Source organism: Hyperolius riggenbachi, chromosome 5 (assembly GCF_040937935.1).
Source record: "Hyperolius riggenbachi isolate aHypRig1 chromosome 5, aHypRig1.pri, whole genome shotgun sequence".
NCBI classification, from domain to species: domain Eukaryota; kingdom Metazoa; phylum Chordata; class Amphibia; order Anura; family Hyperoliidae; genus Hyperolius; species Hyperolius riggenbachi.
Window position 1 is genome coordinate 133,755,473 of NC_090650.1, and position 25,816 is coordinate 133,781,288.

Sequence of the window (25,816 nt, forward strand, 5' to 3'; positions counted from 1 at the left end):
TGTAGAGAGAAAACACATGATTTCACTTACCTGGGGCTTCCCCAAGCCCCCAGCAGCTGTCCTGCACCGCTTCTCGACAAGCCTCCGTTCTCCCGCCGCCAGCTACTTTCGGTTTCGCCACCGGGCCACTGCGCGGCTCTGGCCACGCTTTTCCTTTCTTCACGTTCCCCACTATTGCAGAGGGGAACGTGAAGAAAGGATACACTTGACAGGGCTGCGCTGGCATCAACTTACAAGTCGAGGTACGGGACGGAGCGGCGGCAGGAGAACAGAGGCTCGGGCAGGACTGCCGCGAGACAGTACAGCTGCTTAGAGCTTAGGGAAGCCCCAGGTAAGTGAAACAATGTGTTTATTTTCTCTCTACAGTTCAGCTTTAAATTTCATCCAACAGTGTATTTGAGTTTGACAACCTCAGAATTAGAATCATTTATTTCGCCAAGCATGACTGGGTCATGCCCGGAATTGGATTTGGCACGTACAAAACTCAGAAGCAAAGCAAGACAATGGATAATAGCACAATAAGACAGTAACACTAACAGACCGTAGACACTGGACAGCAAAACAGACCGTGGACACTAGACAGCAAAAGAGGTGGTGATACAGTATAGTTTCCCAGCTTCAGGTCTCTTCAGCTGCAGTTCAGGGGGACCCTGGTGGAGTGGGGGTACGTGACTGTAGTTTAGGAGGAGTTTAAGAGGTTGAAAGCGGAGGGGAAGGAGTTCCTGTGCCTTTCGGTCTTGGTGGCAATGACCCGAAACCTCCGGCCTGATGGAAGCCTGCTAAAGTAGCGGTGGCCTGGGTGAGATGGATCGCTTGTGATCCTCAGCGCTCTAGAGCGCAGTCTTGTGACGTAGAGGTCGAGTGGAGGGAGAGGTTTCCCAATGATTTTCTCTGCTGTTCTGATAACCCTCTGTAGTTTGCATCTGTCGCTGGCAGAGGAGCCAGCGTACCAGACCAGAATAGACGAGCAGAGGACAGAGTCAGTGGTGGCAATGTAGAATCTTGTCAGAACCTTTTGAGCCATACCGAACTTCTTCAGCTGGCGGAGGAAGAAGAGCCTTTTCTGAGCTTTTACCAGGGTGGAGCTGGTGTTGGACTTCCAGCTCAGGTCATTGGAGATAGTAGTGACCAAGAGGCGAACACAGGGAACTCATGCCACCTCAGTGCCGTCAATGTGGATTGGAAGTGGTTTGGGGGAAATCTTTCTAAAGTCTATGATCATCTCTACAGTTTTGGCCGTGTTGAGGACCAATCTGTTCTCCTTGCACCAGTGACATTCTGTCAACCTGCTGGCGCTAGGCCTGCTCGTCGTTTGTGACAAGGCCGACAATGGTGGTGTCATCAGCAAATTTGATGACCTTGACGGAGTCTGCTGTAGATCTAGTCATTCGTGTACAGGGAGAACAGCATCAGCGACAGGACACCGCCTTGCGGCGCGCCTGTGTTAGTAGTCCTTGGTTTTGAAGAGATGTCTCCCAGCTTGACTATTTGCGACCTGTTGGTTAGGAAGTCCAGAATCCAAAGGCGTAGTGTTGGGTGGACCCCCAGTGCTGCCAGATCCTCCTGAAGTAAGCGTGGGCATATGGTGTTAAAAGCTGAACTCCAGGAGGAGGATTCTGGCATACGAGTCTGATCTGTTCAGGTCTGATCGCTTATGTACTCCAGGCAGATATTTATGGCATCATCCGTGGACCTGTTGGCCCTGTAAGCAAACTGAAGGGGGTCCAGAAGAGGCACGGTGGAGAGTTTCAGGAGAGAGAGAGGGCCTCTATTTCAAGGGTCTTCATGATAACAGATGTTAGGGCCACAGGCCTGTAATTGTTCAGGTCGGAGACTCCCTGCTTTTTGGGGACAGGGATGATGGTGGACCTCTTGAAGCATGCAGGGACTCTGCCCTCCTGAAGTGACTTGAAAATGGCCATTAGGATGGGAGCTAGTTGTCGTGAGCAGATCTTCAAGCAGGCTGGAGAGACGCCATCAGGACCAGAGGCTTTCCTGGCATTCAGTGTTGCCAGGTAGCGCATAACCTCGGTCTCGCACACAGCTAGAATGGGTGAGCTTAGGCTCAGGGCACATTCCTCAGGGGCCAGGGTTCAGGAGGGTAGCAACTGATGACCTGCAGGTGCCGCGTGGTCCTAGTAGAATTCGCTGAGTTTCTCTGCTAGCTCAGTGCTGGGTGGCGCATGTTGGGGGAGGGCTTATAGTTAGTAGCAGCCTTTAGTCCCTTCCAGACAGAGCATGAGTTGTTTGAGCAGAGGTTTTGATTCAACCTCTCAGCGAACTCCCTCTTGGCTACCCTCAGTTCACGGTTAAGGTTGTTCTTTGCCCTTTTGTAGTCATCCTGGTTGCCTGACTTGTATGCCACTTCCTTGCACTTCAGTAGTCGGCGGAGCTTGTTGCAGAACCATGGCTTGTCATTAGGGTAGACTCTAAGATTTTGTTGGAACGCAGGTGTCCTCGCAGAAGCTGATGTACGAGGTGACATTGTCCACCCACTCGTTCAGGTGCGGTGATTCCAGGGCCTTCCAATCAGTACAGTCAAAGCAGGCTTGAAGTTGGAGCTTGGCCTCCTCTGACCATACTTTAGAGGACTTGTGGACCGGTTTAGCTGATTCTAAGCGCCTCCTGTAGGTGGGGAGGAGGTGGACGAGGCAGTGATCAGAGGATCCAAGTGCTGCCCACGTGACGGCTTTGTAAGAGTCTTTCAGGGCCGAGTAGCAGTGGTCGAGTATGTTCGATTCCTTAGTGGGGCAGTCAACGTGCTGGTGGTAACGCGGCAGCTCATGTCAGAGGTTGGCTCTGTTGAAGTCCCCCATCACTATAAACGAGTCTGGGAGGGCAGTCTCCCACTGGGAGATGGAGTCGCTTAGGTCACGCAGGGCAGATTTGACATCGGCGTCTGGAGGAGGAATGTACACTACAGCAAGGATGCAAGAGAACGCCCTTGGCGAGTAGATTGGTCTGCAGTTCACAAGGAGGAGTTCTAGATCTGGGGAGCACTTCCTGACGAGAACAGAAGCACTGGGGCACCAGGCGGAGCTAATGTAGAAGCAGATACCACCGCCTCTTTTTCCCAGAGAGGGCAGAGTCCCGGTCAGCTCGGATGAGACTGAAGTCTGGGAGTTGTAGGGCGTCATCTGGGATATCCTTGTTTAGCCACGTCTCTGTGAAGCATAGTACTGGAGTGTTCTTGACGAGCTCCCTTCCATCACGGAGGAGGAGCAGTTCGTCCAGCTTGTTGGGGAGGGATCGTACATTTGCAAGAAGGACTGAGGGGATGGCTGACCTCAGTCCTTTTTTCTTTAGCCTCACGAGGGCACCTGGACAACCCCTTCGCTGACATCCCCTGCGGGGCCACGGGGCAGATGCTGTGGTTTCCTGGACATAGTTCCAAACAGAATCAAGCAGAAGCCTGCCTTCGTAGGTAGAGGAACCGCATGATTCCCAATAGAGGAGCTGCTCCCTGGTGAATGTGATACGCTCAGTAAGGGGTGGCGGAGGAGCAGAACCATAATTGCTGGTGTGGGGTTGAGGAGTGGTGGAGGTGGTAGGGCGCCGGCGGCTGCTGGCTGGCGGCATAGCCAGTTGTAGGCCACCTGACCAGATAGACTGCAGGGAGAATTAACACAGTTGCTCTAATCTGATAACACAGAACAGGAGGGACCCTGAAGACAAGCAGCAGGGAGCGTTTCAGGTGTAAGTGCCCTCGTACCCAAAACTTTTCATATTAAAAAGTTTCAACACTCTTCAGGTTTACAAGGGGGGGGGGGGGGGGGGGTTAGATACAAACAGCTGCTGTAGTGGACCTTAACTTTAAACTTCTAGTCTAAAAGATAACAGCATAATAAACTTAAAGAAAAACAGGTCTTTATTACAACTTATACAATTCTTCGACATCCTGCAGTGTTTACTTCGCGGTGTCATGGGAGCAGGCACGGTTAGCCTCCATTGTTTACAACGGCATGCGGCACAGTTCAGACACCGTTGACAGCCCTAATTCACAAAGGCTGATATATCTAAACACAGTGAATTTCCCAGGAACTATATGTTTTTTCCCTTGTCTGCTGTGCAAGAGTTTAAGGCTACATTCACAGTGGAACCTTGCAGTGTAATGGCCACATTAACATGCAATGTCGCACTGCAATGTGACGTTCACAGTGCAAACATTGCGGTCTAACGGCATGCAGTATGACTTTCCTTTGAGTTCCTGCTTTACAGGGAACGCAATGCCCCCAACTGTGAACCTAACCTTAAAGGACAACTGAAGTGAGAGGGATATGGAGGCTGCCATATTTATTTCCATCTAAGCAATGCCAGTTTCCAGGCCCTCCTGCTGATCCTCTGCCTCTAATACTATTAGCCATAGCCCATGAACAAGCATGCAGCAGATCAGGTGTTTGACATTAATGTCAGATCTGACAAGACTAGCTGCATGCTTGTTTCTGGTGTTATTCAGATACTACTGCAGAGAAATAGACCAGCAGGGCTGCCAGGCAACTGGTATTGATTAAAAGGAAATAAATATGGCAGCCTCCCTATACCTTTTACTTCAGTTCCCCTTTAAGGTTCTGAGCAGAAAACTAACAAAAGTCTGCAGTGTATTTTCAAAAACTATAAATTCATACTTAGTGGGAGCACTCATGCACCTCAGCCATCTCGATGCCATGTCTAGACGTGCATACATGCACCATTACTGTCTTCTATAAGGCTTGACCTTGATCCTGTGGCGAGCACCTGGGTAAAGTTCTGTCTAGCAAGTGCTTAAGACTTAACATTGACTAACAAACATTAAAGTACTACTGAACTGAGAGGATATGTTGGCAGCCATATTTCTTCCCTTTTAAACTATAAAATACTAGCTGCCTGTCAGTTCTGCTAATCTCTTTGGCTGCTATAGTGTGAATCACACCTGAAACAAGCATGCGGCTAATCCAGCCAGACTTCAGTCAGATATACCTGATTGGCATGCTAATTCAGGGCTTATGGCTAAAAAGGATTAAGCCCAATCTACACCATGCGTTTCTTTGTACAATAGAATCGTACAAAGAATCATATCGTGTAGATGGGGCTTACGAGGCAGAGGACTAGCTGTACAGCCAGGCAATCTGCATTCTTTAAAAGGAAATAAAGGTCAGCCTCCATATCCCTCAGTTCAGGCATGCTTTAAGGCCCTCTTGGTAGAGATTTTCTCTCGACAGATCTGAGAAGGCCATCAGAACTCGTGCTCCAACAGAAGTCCGATTTACCATATTATCCAGAGTTGCATTGCGGTAGACATGGCAAAAAAAATATATATAGAATATAAAATATATATTATCGGGAGACAGAACAAATCAGTTTATGGCCATCTTGAACAAGTGACGAAAAATCTAGTTTCCTCTCAAGATCCAAAACAAGCACCAATATTAGTCATCTGATAACCTGTCAATGCATACAGGTAGGGTTCTTGGCCAAACATCACATTTAAAAAAGGGAACCCAAACCCAAGGAAATAAAGCATTTCACTTACCTGTGGCCTCTACCAGCCCCCAAGCTGTCCTGTGCCTGCACCAGTCCTCAGTGATCCTCCAATTAGTTTTGAGGTCCCCTGTGCCTGTGCGGCCCTGGCCAGGCACATCTTTGTACGAGTTCACGTCGACAAGAGCGTCCTGCGCAGTAAGAGAAAACCTCATACTGCGCAGGACGATCTCACCGATTTGAAGGTGTACGAGGATGCACAGACGAATAATCAAAACCAAGCACCGTAGGGGCGAACAGAGGATCATTGACCGGTGCGGGCACAAGACAGCTGTGGGGGGCTGGTATAAGCTCCAGGTAAGTGAAACTATTTCATTGGGTTTAGATTCCCTTTAAGCTTCTTCAGTGGAACTAGTTGGTGAGAAGGGTTCTGGAGATGGATTCATCAGCATTATGAAAGAAAATTAACATTCTTACACCAAAGTTATAGACAAACATTCGACCATTGCAACACTGCAGTCAGGGTACTTGCCTTCGGGACTCTATATGCTTGGCAGTGGCCTGTAGCGATGGGAACTGGGTATCATTATAGATTTCAGGAGGACCTTGGGGCTTCCGTGCTGCAGTGGTCACTCTGGCTCCCGGAGGTCTATAAACACCAGACTGCTGCACGGGTTCTGGTTCTTCAGTTTCTAGGAAAAAAACAAACAGAAATGACTGTCAATCTTATGTACAGACTAGATTTTCTAAACTATTAAAATGTTTCTGAAAGAATTTAAGTGCAACTGTCAGGAATAAAATCAAAAATCAATTCTTTATTTTTATCTGGTAAACAATAAGGATGCTAACCAGGGAATCCAAAAGTTAAAAATCACGATTTTCTTGTTGATAAATCATTCCCCAGTTTACCTGACTCTTATTGGGTATATTGCCACACAAAGGAAGTTGCAGGGCAAGCTGGGTTGTCATTTTTTGCTCCTCTACTTTCCCCTCAGATTTAGAGGCTTCAGCCAATCAGGCTGCATTAGTTAACTCCTGTTTTCCCCTCACACACCTGTTACTCTCTGATTAGCCAATATTTCTCATGCTGAGAAGATGCACTTTCTATTGCAGAGCTGGGTGGGAGTGTCTGAAGACTGGGAGGAGGTCGGGCAGTGCATACACAATCAGGCAGAGAAGCGTAAGGGAGGAAATTACATCAGAATTGGCTTCAAGATGCAGTTAAAATTGAGAATCCCAAGAAGGATTTTCTCTTTTTTTACTATAGAAAAATCACTAAAATCAAAACATGGGCAGTGCAATACATATGTTATGTAAGTAGAGCAAGTATTTATCTACTTCTATATGTGGGTTTTTTTTCTGAGATAGTATGGCTGACAGCTCCTCTTTAAAGAGACTCCGTAACAAAAATTGCATCCTGTTTTTTATCATCCTACAAGTTCCAAAAGCTATTCTAATGTGTTCTGGCTTACTGCAGCACTTTGTACTATCACAGTCTCTGTAATAAATCAATGTATCTTTCCCTTGTCAGACTTGTCAGCCTGTGTCTGGAAGGCTGCCAAGTTCTTCAGTGTTGTGGTTCTGCTATGCACTCCCCCCTCAGGGGGGAAAGAAACACACAAATGATCTCTTGAGATTCAAAAGGAAGGCTGTATACAGCCTGCTTGTGTATCGATGTATTTTCTATGTGTGGACATACTGTACATCAACCTACTTCCTGTTTTGGTGGCCATTTTGTTTGTTTATAAACAAACTTTTTAAAGCTGATTTTAACCACTTTTAATGCGGTGGGGAGCGGCGAAATTGTGACAGAGGGGAATAGGAGATGTCCCCTAACGCACAGGTATGTTTACTTTTGTGCGATTTTAACAATACAGATTCTCTTTAAAGTGGACCTGAACTCTACATTTAAAAAAAAATAACATCGGAATACTTTTTAAAAATCATAGTCAAAAAAAGTGTGCAATATATGATAAAAACGTAACTAAAAATTATAATATAAATAATTTAAATAATACTCTCCCACCTCTGACGTTGGCAGCAGGCTTGAAGAGAACGCTGGGAAACCTTGTAGTCAGCTAAATGCCACCCACTATGTTATGTGCTAGCGAGAGTTCTTGCAGGCATGTTTTGTTTACTGTTTACGTAGTCAGTTGGCGCCTCCTCGGAAGGCAGAAGAAGGGGAAATGACAGGCAGAGCTGACTCACTGGAGCAGACAGCGGAGGGACGAGAGAGGAGATTAGAGGAGTGGAGAGGAGGGAGAGAGAGCTATTGGAGGAGGGACGGCAGACATTGGAGGGAAGGAGGCACGAGAGAGCTTAGCAGCGCAGATGGTGGAGGGGTGAGAGAGTCTAGAAGCGGAGTAGAGGGACAGTGTTCAACAGAGAGCCCAGCAGACACACGCCTGAGAGCACAGATGAGGATCTCCCTCCCCCCTGCACAGCACAGAGCCCAGCAGACGAAGAAAGGTGAGAGGGGCCTCCTGTATCAGCGAACACAGCTAAGAGATGTGCTGTCAGACTCAGCACTCCCCCGTAGGTACATTGTGGCAGGCAGGGGGAATCCCCTCTGACATTATCATGCCGCCCTGGTCTCCCCTATACGTAGTGCTGCAGAGGGAATCCCCTAAATTAAAAAACTCAAGCTCTGACCTGTGAAGCTGCAGCGCAGTGATGTAGGAGTCATACATCACTGTTGTGTCCTCTGTAGCTGCTGCACGCTCTATGCTCCGTGAAGTAGAGACTTGTACAGAGTACTCTTTCATCAGACGCACAGTGATGTGCTGCAGCTTCAGAGGTGACATCAGTTTGAAGACCCAGCGGCTGTATCAAGAAGTCTCTACTTCCTGGAGCAAGAGTGCAGCGGCTACAGAGGGCACAACAGTGATGTATGACTGTCATACATCACTGGGCTGCAGCTTCACAGGTTAGAGCTTCAGAGTCTCAATTAGGGGATTCCCTCTGCAGCACTAACTACAGGGGAGACTAGGGCAGCTGGATCACATAAGAGGGGATTGACCCTGCCTACCATGCTAACTACAGGAGGAGAAAGGGGGGCAAAAGATGGTTGAAATAAGAGGGGATTCCCACTGCAGCGCTAACTAGGGTAGACCAGGGCAGCTGGATGCTTGAGAAAATCAGCTGTAACAGCTTGCTTTACATGTGAACTCCTGTGCCAGTACAGTGCAGCAGCATCAGCCTTACAGTGTCAGTGTCCTGTGACAGGGCGACTGCTGATGACATCATGACAGGGCTGTAAATCGTGTTCAGTGGGCGTTAATTGGACAACACTGCCCAGGGAATCGGACTCTGCACCTCCCATGGAGTGAAAGCTGCAAGATGGAGCCTGCCAGTCTCAAAAAAAACCCTTTTACTCAAAGTTGAATTCTGCAACTATATATGTTTTTATTGGTGACTACCATGCGCTAGAGGGATTTCCCCAACACTTAAGCAGCGTGTATGACAGAGGGATCCCTCAAACCCTCAAGCAGTGTTAAATAGTTACAATTATATACGTCTAACACGCGCTACTGAAATCAATTCACTTTATTGTTTACAGGTAAAAAGGATGTAGAAAAAGATATATATACACAGGAGAGAGGCATGATACTCTCCTGTATATATATCTTTTTCTACATCCTTTTTACCTGTAAACAATAAAGTGAATTGATTTCAGTAGCGCGTGTTAGACGTATATAATTGTAACTATATATGTTTTTATATTGCACGTGACAAGTGTTTTTTTTATCTAATAATTAATTACTAAGGGATAAAGAGTCAATTTAGTGAAGTTTTTTTAGTTCAAGTCCTCTTTAAAGACAGAGACCAAGTACGTACAAAAGGATGCAGCTTTTCCAATGCTTACCAAGATTTACAGTTGGCTGAGCAGGAGCAGACTTATTCCAAGGCCCCTGTGCCTTGTCTGCACTGGAACCTCCAGATTCTTCCCAGTCTATACCCTGGTCTTCTTTCTTTTCGCTTTCATCATCTTCCTTTTCATTGCTGCAGGAAAACATACAAAAGAGTATGAGAATTAAGCAAACATCAGTTAAATCACATAGGAAAACAAAATTCAAGTTTTTAACAAACATTCCACTTTAACCACTTAAGCCTAACTGGACGTGTATACACATCCAGTGTAGTTGTGGCCGGTGCCCCACACCAGTTGGTTACTAAATGAGGCAACATGGTATTTTAACCGTGACAAGTTGTAGAATACATTTTAGTGCATCTTAAAGAAAACCTGAACTGAAAATAAAAATTAAAAACATACACAAGTCATACTTACCTCCTGTGTAGTCTACTCAATCTTTTTCCTCTCCTGTGTCCTGTTTGTCCACTGTGATCAATGGAATTCTCAGTCCTCCATTTTTAAAATGGCCATTACACCATAACAGCTTTCTGGTCAGCACACAGTTAAACTGTAACATCGCCCACTTGAGCCATACGGAAACATGGACACATCAGTTCTCCTCTCAGCTATAACTGACCGCAACTGATATATTACAAAATAAGGGATCATTGTCAGATGAAAATGGTGCGCTTCTGAGAGGAACTGATGACAAGGTAACTATGTTCATTTGAAGTTACCTCGTGTTTATTTTGAATAATTTTACTCAGTACAGGTTCCCTTTAAAGCTTGGACCCACGTTACATAAAAAATGGGCAGGGACTAACAATCCAACATAATTCATTTTCAAAATTATGATCAAACTTGGGATAGTTTTTAGCAAAACTACTAGAGACATATGTAACCGTGATAAGTAGTGGAATAGAGTTTAGAGAGTTTTAATGTTGAGACCCAGATCTTATGGGTATATAAAAAAAAAAAAAAAAAAAAAAAGGGGGAATTCAAAGCAATTACATTTTTGCATATTCTGTCCAAAAATTAAAGACTGAATTAAAATGAAAACAAAGTGACAGAATATAAAAGAAAAATCACTGTTACCTAAGAAACTTGGCTTTTTAAATACCGTATATTCCGGCGTATAAGACGACCCCCCAACTTTTCCAGTTAAAGTATAGAGTTTGGGATATACTCGCCGTATAAGACTACCCCTCTTCCAACGCACACCAAATTTAAACTAAAAATAAAAAAAATCATGTACTGGTGCTGTGTATGAACAGATACTGGTGCTGTACTGTATCAGTGTTCTCCCCAGAGCCTATTACCCGGGCGGAGCGCCCACCAGATCTCTGTCCCCGCCCGGCTGCTGTGATTGGCCGCTGTCTGCATCATAAATTCTTTCCTCCGCACGATAGACATGACAGCTTGGAAGGCAAGCAGAGACACCATCTCCGCCCTCCTCCTCAGCTTCCTTCCTATCAGCAGCGTGGAAGGGCGGGGAAATCTCATAGCAGAGAGAGGAACAGGCAGACCGAGGTAACTTTCAGCTGGAGTCCGCACTGAAAAGAATGTGCGGTTTGATTTATCTTTTGGTGAGTCACTCCCGCTGGCTACTACAGTGGACAGACTCTCTTCTCTTCTTCTCCGTGAGAGCAGCATGTACAATGCCCCCTTCCCCAGGTCCTTCAGGTCACAAGAATGTCGGAGACCTCAAAGAAGTGTGGCACATTAACATATCAACATGTTTCTTTATTCTGGAGCATTCGGTGAGAGAGATAAGTGGTTTACAGAGGCTGTAAAAGGCAGCTTTCATTCTGCCTCCTGTGTCTCTGCACTTTATCACAAGCTGACACTTGGTTTTCTAGCTATTAACCCCAAATTGTTCAGTTTAGTTCCATCACTGTGATATCTAGCTTTCAGTATGGGCAATGGCAAAAAGTTTAGTTCAGCATTTTACATCAAGTTTAGCCTTTTTTTTGTCTCAGCAGTTAGTTATTTAGGTTGAGAAAGACATACATCCATTGAGTTCAGACAAAATACTTGTATGTTCACAAATCACTGTGCTGTACAGAACAACTGTAGTGAGAGGTATAAGGAGGCTGCCATCTTTATTTACCTGACAGCCTCGCTGAGCCTTTGCCTATAATACTTTTAGCCATAGCCCCTGAACAAGCATGCAGCAGATCAGGCGTTTCTGACATTGTTGTCAGATCTGACAAGATTAGCTGCATGCCTGTTTCTTGTCTGATTGAGACACGACTGCAGCCAAGTAGATGAGCAGGGCTGCCATGCAATGTGTATTGTTTAAAAGGAAATAAATATGGCAGCCTCCATATTCTTCTCACTTCAGTTCCCCTTTAAACTAGCATGGCTTTTGCAAAGTCTTTGCTGGAGTTCTCACCACTCATGTTGCCTGCCCATGTGATCAGCTTTAAGTCAGCACTCCTCTGCAACTAGTGTGTGCAGCAGCAGGAGTAACATACATTGCATGCAGGGATGGTGAATGGTGTCCGGTCATATATGTGATGATGTGGCTATGGCACTAAGGCCCCATTCACACAGGTGCTTTTCAGGGAATCCTTAGAGCTTTGCTGAACGCCAGCGAACAGAGAATCGCTATGACAAAGTTGCCCTATGGTGGCATTCACACTACAGTTGCGATTTGTATGAAAATCACAAATACACTGCATACAGCATTTTGTGAGCATTCGCAATGCGATTTTTGTTTCTTGAACAAGTTATCGTCCCACCCAGTAGCGCTCAGTGTGATGCTGACCTCTCCCCAGCCAGTGCGATTCCCCAGCCAGTATGACCCTCACTCTCCTTTCAGCGTTTCCTTACTTTCTGACCCAGCAGCACCCTGCGTAACCTTACTTCCCCACCCGGCTACTTTTTCATGCCACCCGGCTGGAAAATATTTCTGGGGAGAACACTGTATGTGTTGCCCAGTATATAGTCAACTGACTTGTTGCATTGGTCAACTCTCCTTAAGTAGACTGGTCAGCTCTCCTTGTCTACCTGTTTATCAGAGCGGTATGAAAGAATAGATTCCGCTTCCTTAGCAGGGAGATCTGAGAGGCGGTAACAGGATAGGGCGTATCACCTGGCATCAATGGCACCCGGCGTATAAGACGACCCCCAACTTTTCAGAAGATTTTCAAGGGTTAAAAAGTAGTCTTATACGCAGGAATATACAGTATGTATGCCAAGCGGGCATATTACTATTTTTGCAAATAAGGTCTTGTAATCGATGGTGTACAATGAGTAAGGGGGGGGAGGACACCTTTTTTTCCAAATACACTATTGTCACCATACATCGTACTAGGAACATAATCTAAATGTTGTAATAACCAGGATAGATAAGCAAATACAATTTGTGGGTATAACAGTTAGCACTGCTTATTGTAAAGCTATAATGGATGTAAATGGAGAAAGTGTGTTCATTTTTTTCCCTTGTAAAATGCATTAAAAAAATATAAGGTACCAGTAATTACTAAGCAAAATTATCACACTAAAAGCCTAATTTGTCCTGGGAAAAAAAATAGATAATTTAGGTGTGATAAGTAGTAGTAAAGTTATTGGCGAGTGAATGGGAGCAGCACTGATATGACAAAAATTGCTCTCGGCCTGAAGTGGTTAACCAGTTCCCAAATAAGCCCTGCATTAAGCTTAACCACTTGGGACTGGCCACCTAACCCCCCCCCGCCCCCCCTTGGGGACCAGAGCAGTTTGCCTGGTTTAGGTGTCCACAGTTTAATTTGGCAGGCAGCATTATCCCCAGTATAGATAGCTGGAAATGGGTGTCTCCTATATAGATTGGTGTCCCCTATGCAGGCTGAAGCCATTAATCCCCTCCCTGGGTCCTGTGATGAGCAGCTCTCCCTGCCTCCTGTTTGCCCACCAGCCAGCCACGAACTGCCGCCAAGTTCCTGTTGCCAGGAGCGTTCTGCACATGTGCAGTACAAATATTTACACGTCGCATGCACAGAATGCTCCTATCCACGGGAGCGTGAACAGGAGGTGCACAGACTTGGGCTATGCAGCCAGTTGGCAGGGGGGCGCTGAGGGTGACTGGAGCATCACAGAATCACAGTGTAAGCACAGGGTGCTGGAAGAAGCCCCAAGTAAGGCAAACTGCTTTTTCCCCCGTCCAGTATAGGTTTTGTATGTGAACTGAGATTTAGGGTAAACAATGTATACTGTGCTTAAATATATAATAAAATCACAAAATTTGCTGCAGTGTCCATGTTAGTTTTGTTCCCAGTCCTTTGAAATATTATTCTTTTGTATTCCGCTTTCTGTCAGTCTGATGCATTCAAACCGGAAGAGGCTTACTTTTTCTTTTTCCTTGTATTTGTGTCATATTCCACCTTCCACATCAGCATCTCCCTTATGCACTTGTGTTTACAGCTGCCTCTTTGCATGAGCGCATTTTTATGTAGCGTGCACTACACTCTTGTGCACAGAAGCACCTGGAAATGAGTGCCAACTCAGAAGAGATACCAGGGGTTAGCACCATTTTAAAAATGAAGGACATGATTTTAACCTCCCTGGCGGTATTCACGAGCAGAGCTCAAGCTGACTGACACATGTCAGGAGCGGTAAGCCCGAGCTCTGCTCGTTTGGGCAAAAGCAGTGCCTGCAGCTAATTCCTGGGTCCCACACGCGATCAGCGCTTGTCAGCAGAACCCAGGCTTCTTCCCCCCGGCCTCCAGAGTTCCCATTACCTTCTGATCTTCCGGGACCCGGCGGCCAATTAGCAGGGAGGATCGGCGGTGCGTCGTGACATCGCAGGCGGCGAATAGTCATCGGGGAGGGAGCCCGTGTAAAAAAAAAAAAAAAAAAGTGCCTGCAGCCAATTCCTGGCTTCTTCCACCCGGCCGCCGGAGTCCCCATTACCACTCTGATCTTCGGGGACCCGGCGGCCAATTAGCCCATCATCAGCGGCGGAGTGACGTAGGGGCGGCGTAGGGTCACAGGGGAGGGAGGGAGTATAAAAAAATAAAATAAACTCTTCTGATTGGGCCAAAACAGCATTGTATTGGATACAATGGGATTTTGTATCCAATGCAATGTTGCCTTTTGCTTCCTGGATTGCTGAGAAGAGCTGTGGCTGGAGAGGAGCTGGCTGTGATCTCTGTGATCTGTGAGTGCTTCTCTGATTTCTGCCTACCTGTTACCGATTTTTGCCTGGACTTTGACTACTCTTTCTGCCTTCTGCCTCGATTTTGATTTATTACCCGTTGCAGATTTCTGCCTGGACTTGGACTACTCTTTGCCTGCTGCCTGCACCGACCTCTGCCTGGATTTACTATGGCATCATCCTCCAGAAGGCGTCTCACCGCGGAAGCGCTGGCGGAGTTGGAGGACAGCGATCTGCAGTCACTGGCGGACTCCAGTGACAGTGACGCACCTGGGGGATCTGTCATCCGACCCAGATAGCGACAGCGACTCCATCACCAGCGAAGTTAGTGATGTCCGGGTCTGGTGCCCCATCGACCTTTCTCAGGCTCCGCCACCGCCCCCACGTTTCCCTTTTACTGGGGAGCCTGGCTTGAAGAAGGAGTGCGAGTGCAAGTGCAACCCCCTGGCAAACCTGCAGCTTTTCTTCTCGGAGGCAGTTATTGAGAGGATAGAGGAGGAGACTAATCGCTATGCCACCCAACAATTGGCTACTCCTCAAGGACCCTTTTCCAGAACCAGGACCTGGGAGCCGGTAACAGCAGCGGATATCTGGCTGTTTTTTGGGCCTGATCATTCTGCAGGGAGTGGTGGGGAAGCCCCTGCAGAAATGGTACTGGGGCACGAATATCATTGCAACCCCCTTCTTCGGTACAGTTATGTCCGAGTACCGTTTTTCCCTAATAATGAAATTTCTCCACTTTTCTAACAATGAAACTTTTGAGGAGTCGACCCACCCTGCTCCAAAACTTAAAAAAATCTGGGAAGTCTACCAGATGGTGGTGGAAAATTTTAGGACCACGTATGTGCCACAGAGGGACATCAGCGTGGACGAGAGCCTGATGGCCTATAAGGGAAGGCTGAGCTGGCTCTAATATATTGCTTCCAAGCGGGCCCGCTTTGGGATCAAATCATACACTATGCAAGTCAAGTACCGGATACATCTGGAATACTATTTTGTATACGGGAAAAGGCACAAAATTTTGTTCCAGGTTTAGCGAGTTTGGAGTGGCGACATCGTCTGTATTGTCCCTTCTGGAGCCTTTGTTGGACAAAGGCTACTGTCTCACCACAGATAATGTCTATACCTCCCCTGAACTGTCTAAGATTCTTATAAAGCATAAGACTGACATCTATGGCACTGTTAGGGCTAACAGGAAGGAGATGCCGTCGGCCTTTGTCAAGCAGAAGCTGAAGACTGGGGACATAGCTGCTTGGCAGAAAGGGAAGATGTTAGCCCTCCGGTGGCAGGACAAAAAAAAAAAAAAAAAACACGTCTGTCTCCTCTACTGTTCACGACACCTCCACTGTCCCCACCAGAACGAGGAGGAGGAAAAGATATTGTAAAACTGCAGGTCGTGGTGGACTATAACCACACCATGGGTGGTGTGGACAGAGCTGACCAGGCGTGACCTTTTATCCTGCTGTAAGGAAACAGCAGAAAAAATTAAGAAGATTTTCCGGCACCTACTGGAACAAAGCATTTGGAATGCATACATTCTGCACAAGCAGGGAAGTGACAGGCCAGTGACGCACGCTGCCTTCATCTGGAAACTGTGCGAATGCATCTGTCTAAGGTACCAGACTGCATCGATGCCAGAGTTGGACGCCGTGCCTCTTATGTGGTAAATCTGGAGCGCCTCACTGGCCGCCATTTTATGGAATACATTCCACCAACTCCCCCCCAAAAAAATGCCCCTACTAGGACATGTCATGTATGCTGCAGCAAAAGCGACGAGAAGGGGAAAAGACTTAGGAAAGAATCACGATTCTACTGTCCAGACTGATGTTGCCCTGTGTGCAATTCCTTGCTTTAAAAATATACCACACACGGGAGATGTATTAGGAGTATATATGTACATACTGCATAATCTGCTGCCTTATTTGTACAGTTTTCTTTCAGATTATTGATACATTTATTTACTTCAACAATTGTGTGTTCCTGACTTATTTATATGGAGAATGTCTACCACACTTTTATTCTGATGTATTTTGGTGAGTTAAGACTTAAAAATTGGGAGGCCTAAAATTCATGAAAAAAAAGGTACCGCTTTTGACTCCTAATGCCTGACAGAAATGCACCGCCAGGGAGGTTAATAAGTGAAGAGGCTGGATTTACAGTATGAAACTGGCAAGTACAACATTTGGATAGGGCTCTCTTTATGGGAATATTTTCTCTTGCTGGTTCTCAAACCAGTTCAGGTTTGTTTTAATTGAGTCTTTTGCAGACAGAAATCCAATTTAAAAATACGGTCACACAACTGGAACAATTCAGTGAGTTCTATCTGGAGCTATTGGTGGGGTTTCTGCCTGATTTGATTCATCAGCAGGCCTGGAATTACATCACCGGAGCCTATAGGCACAGATATCCTGGCACCATAGATTTCACCCATCATGGATCTAGAAACCACCAAACTACACTGCACGGGAGCCGGGCAAGCTGCCCGATGCTGAGCACTATCTAGTAGCGGCCGGGGCGAGGGGGATTTAGCGGCTCCCCAGAAGATACCATCTGCCAATCTAGTATTGAAGGAGTGAGTAAAATTACTATACAAAGCTTACATGCTGGATTGTTAGACATCACCTTCAATTTAATTCAAGGCTATTGCACGCACTACCCTTAAAGGAACAGAGTAACATCACTCAAACATATGTGCTGGATTGCTATAATAGGTTTCTAATCAATCCAAGGTTTCTGCATGCATTTCTCTTAAAGGAATTAAGCTTTATACTCACAAGTGTTATAACTTTGATAAATTCAAGCAAGTTACAAACCAGTTTCCACTAACGCTTATTGAATTTGTTCAAGTCCTTTACTTTTTATCTTAGTGAGAACACGCATTTTTAACAATTTTTCCCTACTGCAGAGGGGGTTAAAGTGTTTTATTTCTAGGTGATCAATTGATCTGTATGACAGGAATCATTTTTATTTTATTAATAAAATAGTAATTTAAGAAATTTAGTGCAGTCTGACATTTACTTTTACTCAAGGACTTGGGATATCCTCTAATCAGACTCATCTGCTGTTCCTATTGGCATAACACTATATATAGTATTCCAATACACTGCAAGTGTGCTCGCTAGCACAGCCGCCACTTCCTTTGCCATAGCCAGATCTATCCTGGTATTAAGAAGCTAGATAAGCCCCAACTGAAGGGAGATCTTGGCCAGTGGAATGCAGAGAGCTGGGCGAGTAACCTCATTTACACTCTGCATGGGACTCTGCATAGAGAACCGGGAGGGAGGCACTTGAGGAGCCGCCTTTCCATCATCAGGCACCTGTAGGAACGTGCCTACAGTGCCTTATGGTAAATCCGGCCCTGATCATCAGTAATTTAGATTGAAAAAGGGGAACACACAAGGTGAACTGTGAAATGACTGCTGCATACAGCAGACCGTGGAGAAAATAATACGACTGGGACACCTGCATGTGGAGATGGGCTAAAAATTGTTGACAGCAAAAATTCTGGGCTTTTTAACCTGCTGAAACTCCACCTTCATTACTTACCCAGAATGAGTATGGCAGACAGGTGTACTTGGATCTTACTGCATGCTTGTTCCAGGTATGAGATAATCTACTGAATTTAATCAGCATTTCAAAAAGGGGATAAATATGGGAGGCTCCGAATTTTACACCCACTGCAGCAACTTGTATGTCTGGGAACACAAATTGTTTTGGCATTTGTTTTCACAGATGGCAACTTCGCATAATATATTTTTGTTGCACAATTTCTAAAGGCTCTGGCAGATTTCACTTATCAGTTTTCACCACTTAAAGCCGCATCTACATGCGTAGATGCGGCCACCATGTTCCTCAGCGGCTCGATTGATAAGATCCGACAGGACGGATCTCCTCACCGCCGATTCCCTGCTCGCTCCCCGCGAGGGGGCAATGGCAGGGAATCGAGCGGAAGATAAGCGGTGCGGCGACAAGCGGGTATTGACTCCGGCGCACGAGCGGGGACGCGGAAGAGGCGATCCGGCGGCTAATCGAGCGGCCGGATCGCCGCCTCATCTACACGTGTAGATGAGGCTTAACGCCCCTCCATTGAAGGGATAAAACATGTGCATTTTGGCAGAATGGACGTTCATTAAAGGTCCTATGTGCAGTAATTAGTGCACAAATATGTTTAAAAAGTGCATTTGACCTTAAAGAGAAACTCTGACCAAGAATTGAACTTTATCCCAATCCCCCTTTTACATGAGAAATCTATTCCTTTTCACAAACAGACCACCAGGGGGTGCTGTATGGCTGATTATATGGTGAAACCCCTCCCACAAAGTAATTCTGAGTAAGTACTCTTGGCAGTTTCCTGTCTGTGAACCCTGTTGCATTGTGGGAAAAAGCTGTTTACAGTTGTTTCCAACTGCCAAAACAGCAAGCAGCAGCTACATCACTTGCCAGCAGTAAAAATGTCACCTTGTGATAAATGTCAGAATATAAATCAGGGATTTAGAAGATTTTACAATGGGCAAACACTGACTAAATCATTTATACTAATTATTGTAAAAATTAAGCAATTTTTTTATTACATTTTCACTGGAGTTCCTTAGGGCCCTTTTCCACTAGCGGCGTTTGCGATGCTGAATCGCAAACCGCTAGTGATTTTGAAATCGCTACGGTTTGCTTTTTAACATAGGAATCGCGGTAGGTAATTTCCACTACCGCGATTCGTTTGACTCAAACGCGATCGCACCGCGGAGTGATCTTTGCCGTGATTTTGCTATGCAGTGCATAGCAAAATCGTGAACGCAATCGCCAGGAAGTTTCCTGCACTTGCGATTCAGCAATCGCTAGCATTTAGCGCGAACGCTAGCGATTGCTAGTGGAAAAGGGCCCTAAGTGCTTAATATTTTTTTTTTAGGAGAACATCCATCTGTCACTTCATTTCAGTTTGAATCACTGTATCCATTGTGCAGATCAGGTGCTCTGACATCACTGGTTGCATGCTTTGTGTCTCAGTTCAGTTATTACAGTGCTGCATGTAAGCATAAGATAGCCATACACTATTAGATCAAGTCAATTATCCCTTTCACATCAATAGTCTGCTTAGCAGAGAACACATAGCTGCTAAGCAGGCAGAGATCTCATGCATTCACAGAGGGTTATAAGCACCCACTGAAATAAAAAACTACATCTGTATTATACTCATAAAAAAATAAGGGATGACATGTTTCGTTCAAAATGAACAACCTACGAATATTCCGTAACGCTACAAGACTTGAGGCCCGGTTCCACTAGTGCCGAGAGCAGCACATGGGAAACATTGCCTATACCTTAAATGGCTTGCCATCCGCACTGTGGTGAGAATGTGAATGGCCTGCTGTAGTTTCCTGCAGCGCACTCCGGAATCCCAATAGCCGTGTACAGCTAAGCAATCCAGATGCATGCTTATTACTACAAGTGCCGGCGTGAGTCCTGCAAGACGCACACCAGCTAAGTGGAAACTGACCCTAATGGTTGCTGTTCCAATGTTAATAGAAGTTCTCAATCACAATACCTTATCTGCAGTGACTGAAGCCTGAGGCCGGTGTAGTCAACTTCCCTCTGTTCAAACTCTTTCCACTCGTCCTCTTCCTAAAAATAAAGACACAAAAAAAAAAAAAAAAAAAGGGGTTGGTAATGGCAAGAGCTAATTGCATATATCATTGACCAACTCCACTTGCTACTAATTTCTCTCCCATCTGCACTAATCTACCGACTGGTATTTGGGAGAGTCTAAGTTGGTATCCAGTCTGCTGGAATTGGGAACCATACTAAATATTTACAGGTTTTGCTTACATGCAAGTAAGCTGAAATAAGGCTTAGGGCTCTTTTCCACTATGAAATGCGATCGCAATCGCGTTTCAATTTCCACATTGCGATTGAGCTACTATATTCATTATAGTCCAGCTCAATCGCATACAAAACGCAGCAGGACGATGATTGCGCTTTGACCAAAATCGCATCGCAATCGGATCGCACTAATGGAAAATGCTGCTGCAGTTTCCATTAGTTTAATGTACCTTGCGATCAGAAGCAAATCGCAAATCGCAGGCTAGTGGAAAAAGGCCCTTAAAGCGATCCTTAAGCAAAAAAAAAAAAAAAAAAAAAAAAAAAAAAAAAAAGTTTTACTCACCTGGAGCTTCCAATAGCCCCCTGCAGCTGTCCGGTGCCCCCGGAGCTTCCGATCCTCCTGTCCCCGCCGGCCACCACTTTCGGTTTCGCCGTCAGGACCCGACAGGCTGGGAAAGCGAGTGATTCTTCGAGTTCCCAGCCACAATAGCTCCCTCTGTGCTGCTATAGCAGCATAGAGGGCTGCTATAGCAGCATAGAGGGAGCTTTTGTGGCTGGGTACACGAAGAATCACTCGCTTTCCCAGCCTGTCGGGTCCTGGCGGCGAAACCAGAAGTGGCCGCCAGCGGGGACAGGAGGATCGGAGCGAGGCTGCGAGGACACTGGACAACTGCAGGGGGGGCTATTGGAAGCCCCAGGTGATTAAAAAACTTTTTTTGGCTTAAGGTTCACTTTAAAGGGTTCAACCACCCTGGCGTTCTGATAAGATCGCCAGGGAGGCTGCGGGAGGGTTTTTTTTTAATTAAAAAAAAAAAAACTATTTCATGCAGCCAACTGAAAGTTGGCTGCATGAAAGCCCACTAGAGGGCGCTCCGGAGGCGTTCTTCCGATCGCCTCTGGCGCCCAGAATAAACAAGGAAGGCCGCAATGAGCGGCCTTCCTTGTTTTGCTTCCCTCGTCGCCATAGCGACGAGCGGAGTGACGTCATGGACGTCAGCCGACGTCCTGACGTCAGCCGCCTCCGATCCAGCCCTTAGCGCTGGCCGGAACTTTTTGTTCCGGCTACGCTGGGCTCAGGCGGCTGGGGGGACCCTCTTTCGCTTCAGATCAGGCAGCACACGTGGCTGGCAAAGTGCCGGCTGCGTGTGCTGCTTTTTACTTGAGCCAAATCGGCCCAGCAGGGCCTGAGCGGCAGGCTCCGGCGGTACTGGACGAGCTGAACTCGTCCAGACCGCTCAGCTGGTTAATTCACAAAGCTTACTTATTTTTCAACTTAACTGGAAAGAGAGCTATTGCATGAGAAACAAAGGAGATAATTCATGAGATAAACAGATAAAGGGAAATAAACCATGAGTTAAAGTGGACCTGTACTCAGAACTTCCTCTCTGCTCTAAAAGATGAGCAACACCACAATAACCTTTAAAAGGACAACTGTAACAAGAGGGGATGGGGAGGCTGCCATATGCATTTCCTTTTAAACAATACCAGTTGCCTGGCTTTTATGTAGATATTCTGCTTCAGATACTTTTTGCTATAGTTACAGTTGTCCTTTAAGTCAAAGGATTCATCAAACGTTTTATGCTAACTTTAGATATACTTGGGGCTTTCTCCAGCGCCTTGCAGCCGACATGTCCCTAGCAGCATCTCCGCTCGCAGTCACCGACCGGGGTCCCCGCCGCTGCAGAGGCCAACCACCTTTACTGCACAAGTGACACGGTCAATAGCTCACACCAGTGTTCTCACCAGAGTCATTTACCAGGGCGGGCCGCCCGGCTGATGTCTTCTGAGCGCCCAGCTGATCTCCCCCGAGCGCCCAGGTAAAATTATCCATTCTGTGCAGCTCAACAGTGATTAGCGGTGGCTGTATCATTGCAGCCAGCAGCTGTCACTTAGAGACACTATCTCCGCCCACCTCCTCAGCTCCCGACAGTTGTGTGGAGGGGCGGGGAATGCAGGAGACGTCACGCAGCTCACATGAGCTCTGGGTGAAGAGAGGAAGCACGGCTCTCGGAAGGTCCTGCTGACGCTGTCCTCCTCCTCTCCCTGTACGAGCATCTTACATGAGCTAGGAAGCGCGGCTCTGGAATGTCCAGCCAGACGCTGTCCTCCTCTCCCTGTGCTTGTCCCAGCAGCAGCGTGTATGTGTGTAATCTCTGTGTAATCTCGCTGGCTACTATACCCCCCCCCCCCCCAAGAACTTTAGGATGCTTGACCCTTTGACCCCACAATTCTCCAGTCCTGCCACTGCCTTCCTCAGCCCTGATTGATGCCAGAAATGAGTGTCGCTGGTGTGAGGGAGCTGCAGTTTGGAAGGAAGGGGGGGTGAGCCAGAGTACAGATAGCCACAGACTCACCCAGGGCAATGGCAGACAGAGGCACACAGTGATTACCTGGGGCTTCTTCCAGCCCCTTTAGTTGTTCTCCCTTGCAGTCATTCCACACGCTGTGTTCCTCTCTGAACGCTGCATGCGCAGCCAAGTGTCACTCGCCTCCTCCACATTCCTGTTACCGGTAGCGTTTTGCACTTGCGCAGTAACTAAAAATTGCTACTGCGTATGGGCAAAACACTCCTGGTCACAGGAGCATGATCGAGGAGATGCGGGGCTAAGGAACAGAGCAATGTGGAATGGCGATCATGGAGCAGGAGGACTTTAGGGGGCAAGAAGAAGCCCCAGGTAAGTAACTAGTCTAATTTTTTTCAGTTTAGTATCCCTTTAAGATATTCCAGTACACAAGACAGAGCCTAGCCTGTCAATTTATTGGGGGGGGGGGGGGGGGGGGGGGCACGATTCCCCACCTAGTGGTGCCCGACCTAACCTTCCACCACTCGGCTACTTTTTCATACCACCCGGCTGGGAAAAATTTCTGGGGAGAACACTGCACACGTGGGATCGAGTATTCTGTGCAGTAGTTCTGCACCTACGCATAACACTTGAGGTTGGCCCCTGCACCGGTGGGGCCCCCAGGCTGGCGTCTGCGCGGTGATGCTGCGAGTGGGCTACAAGGGGCTGGAGGAAGCCCCGGGTAAGTTTATCTAAAGATGCCATAGAACGATTGATTCCTTTAAGAAGAGATAAATTGCAAGTTAATAAATAAGATGAGATGATTCAACAGAAAAGGTTTGTGAATCAGCCCCAAAGAGAGATTGTAAGGTGGCCATGGTATGGGCAGATCAACCAAGAGACAGCTCTTGCTCTCCGAGATCAGAGAAAGACCTGTTGGCTGCCCATACACCGCAGGCCGAATCCCAATAGATTCCAGCATGAAATCTCTCAGGAATAGGCCTTTTGATGCTACCTCTGCCGCTGTCTGCCCAAATGTTAATATGAACCCCGGTGCCCTTGCATTCGAATCTCACCTGCACCGGATGCCGCGACTGTCCAGCTACTTCAACATGAGCGTCGCCATCACAACCACATGGTTACCTCATAAAGCATGTGGCGTGCCTGTGACATCACACACGTGCCTGGTGGCAGTGAAGTAGTGAATGAGACTGGGAACAGCTGGACAGTCGCAGCAGCTGGAGCAGGTGAGATTTGCTTGCATGGGCACTGGGAGTGGGGTGGGAGGACAGTGGTTGGGAGTTGTTGCATTATGGCACGCCATTCCTGCTGAGCACCTGATCGACCATGTCTGCCTCAGATTTCCCAGCATGCTCTATTGATACATTCGTCCGATTTTGGTCCTAAAATCTAAAAATATTGTATATTTAGCTGATTAGGTAGCTTTTCAAAGTAACCATGAACCCAAAGACACCCTGTGAAAAACCTTCGTTTTTCTCATGCAGAGTCAGCCTGGTATTGTACCTCCTCTGTCCCATTTTGCACTGTCTAAGAAAACTAGGTCCTCCATCTTAAAAATGGCCCGGACCCTGGATCAGCGCTCTCACAAGCACCAAATGCTCTTCTATGTCAGACATACTGTGCATGTGCACTGAATACATGATTGCGACAGTCATGCGAAGAGGTGATAAGAGGGCACATACTGGGTGGGAAAAGGGTGGCACCTGGGACAGACTGCGCATAGACAGATGAGGACGACTGCATCTACTGCCTTTTCTAAATTTTATGGACAGCTCTTGAAATAAAAGTTGCAGGGACCCCAGAGAGGCAAGGAGAGGGCTGTGAGCTAGGTCACAGCACTACTAAATGGCTGTATGTTTTGCAGTAAAGTGAACTCAGTTCAGGGTTACTTCAAGTTCTATTTTCTTTCAAAGCAGTTCAGTATTACAGGGCACAAAATTGGAAAATAGTCATAATCTCATTATAGTTTCGATTAATAGACCCCAAAAACGAACGACTAGTGATCGAACATGTTTGATATTATCTCTCTTTATCCATCTAATCGAGCCATTGGTAGGCTTGATGGCTGTTCAGATCGATTATATATTCGTTTATGCTAGTCCGTCCCTGTAAAAAGGGATTTTCGTTTCGTTTCTTTGCAGCCTTCGATCATTGGAAAAACGAAACCATCAGAATCGGAAAAAAAAACGAAACCGTGGGTGGTGATATTAACCGTATGACCGATTATTTCGGGATCGAAAAGGACAAAAGGCACAATCGAAACGAAGGTTTAAACGAAGGCAAAAACGAACCGTGTATTCCCAGCATTAGGCTGCTGTAACCTGAGCCTGTAACTTCCCACTGTGAAAGCAACCTTAGGGCGGGATAGGGAAATGAAGGGGAGGACCAAGGGAGTGCAGTGGGGAGAAGAAGCAGCCCCAACATGCTCTGCAGTATCTGTTATGCGGCCTGCCGGTCTCCTTAGGAGCTTGGGAATAAAGAGGGAATAAAGAGGGAATAAAGAGGCTTGCTGTTCAGCAAACAAAGTAAGAGAGATTTTTAACTTCAGTATTGCCATTTTGACTTCCTTCTAAACTGTTTAACACAGGAGAATAGAGGTTTAAATTAGCTTTTGCAGCCTGACAGTTAAGGTCCATACTCACGGGGGACGGCCGTCGCCGCAACCACGTGGCACGTGCGTGTTGCGGCGACAGTTCCCCCGTTTGTATTACGCGCGCGCCCCGAACCGTCGCCCGTCGGAGCTGTCGCCAGGCGATTGACCTGTTCAATCGCCGGCTACAGCTGTCGCCGCAACCTCGCCGGAACTGTCGCTACTCCCGCGTGTGTACGCGGGATAGCGACAGGAGACCTACGCAAGTGAATGGAGCATCCGGCCGGGGGATGCTCCATTCACAAACAGCTTCCGCCGCGTCTCTGCCTTTCTGGCGAGACGTGTGGACAGCTGTCGCTGGCAGGGAGCTGTCGCTCCCTGTTCACGTGCACACATGCAACGGGGGACAATTGTCCCCCGTGTGTATTTAGCTTTACTCTTTAAAGTCATTTGGTTAAAAAAAATGTATTATGGTGGACTCCTGGGGCCACAGAGCGGTATGCTTGACAGTGTCGGGCATACCGCTAAGGAGGTTAAAGGGATACTTTAGGGGGGGGGGGGGGGGGGGGGGTCGGGGGAATATGAGTTGAACTTACCCGGGGCTTCTAATGGTCCCCCGCAGGCATCCTGTGCCCGCGCAGCCGCTCACTGATGCTCCGACC

General features: G+C 46.9%; 1 protein-coding gene across 1 annotated transcript in view; it reads right to left on the minus strand.

Annotated features, from left to right (window-relative positions):
* CDV3 (CDV3 homolog) overlaps positions 1-25,816 on the minus strand; it is a 38,726-nt gene that overhangs the window by 4,871 nt on the left and 8,039 nt on the right. Inside the window, exons 2-4 of the mRNA XM_068236274.1 lie at positions 19,987-20,063; positions 9,323-9,459; positions 5,990-6,149 (exon numbers count right to left, since the gene is read on the minus strand). Coding sequence (XP_068092375.1) covers positions 5,990-6,149; positions 9,323-9,459; positions 19,987-20,063 — 374 coding nt within the window. The remainder of the gene's footprint in view (positions 1-5,989; positions 6,150-9,322; positions 9,460-19,986; positions 20,064-25,816) is intronic.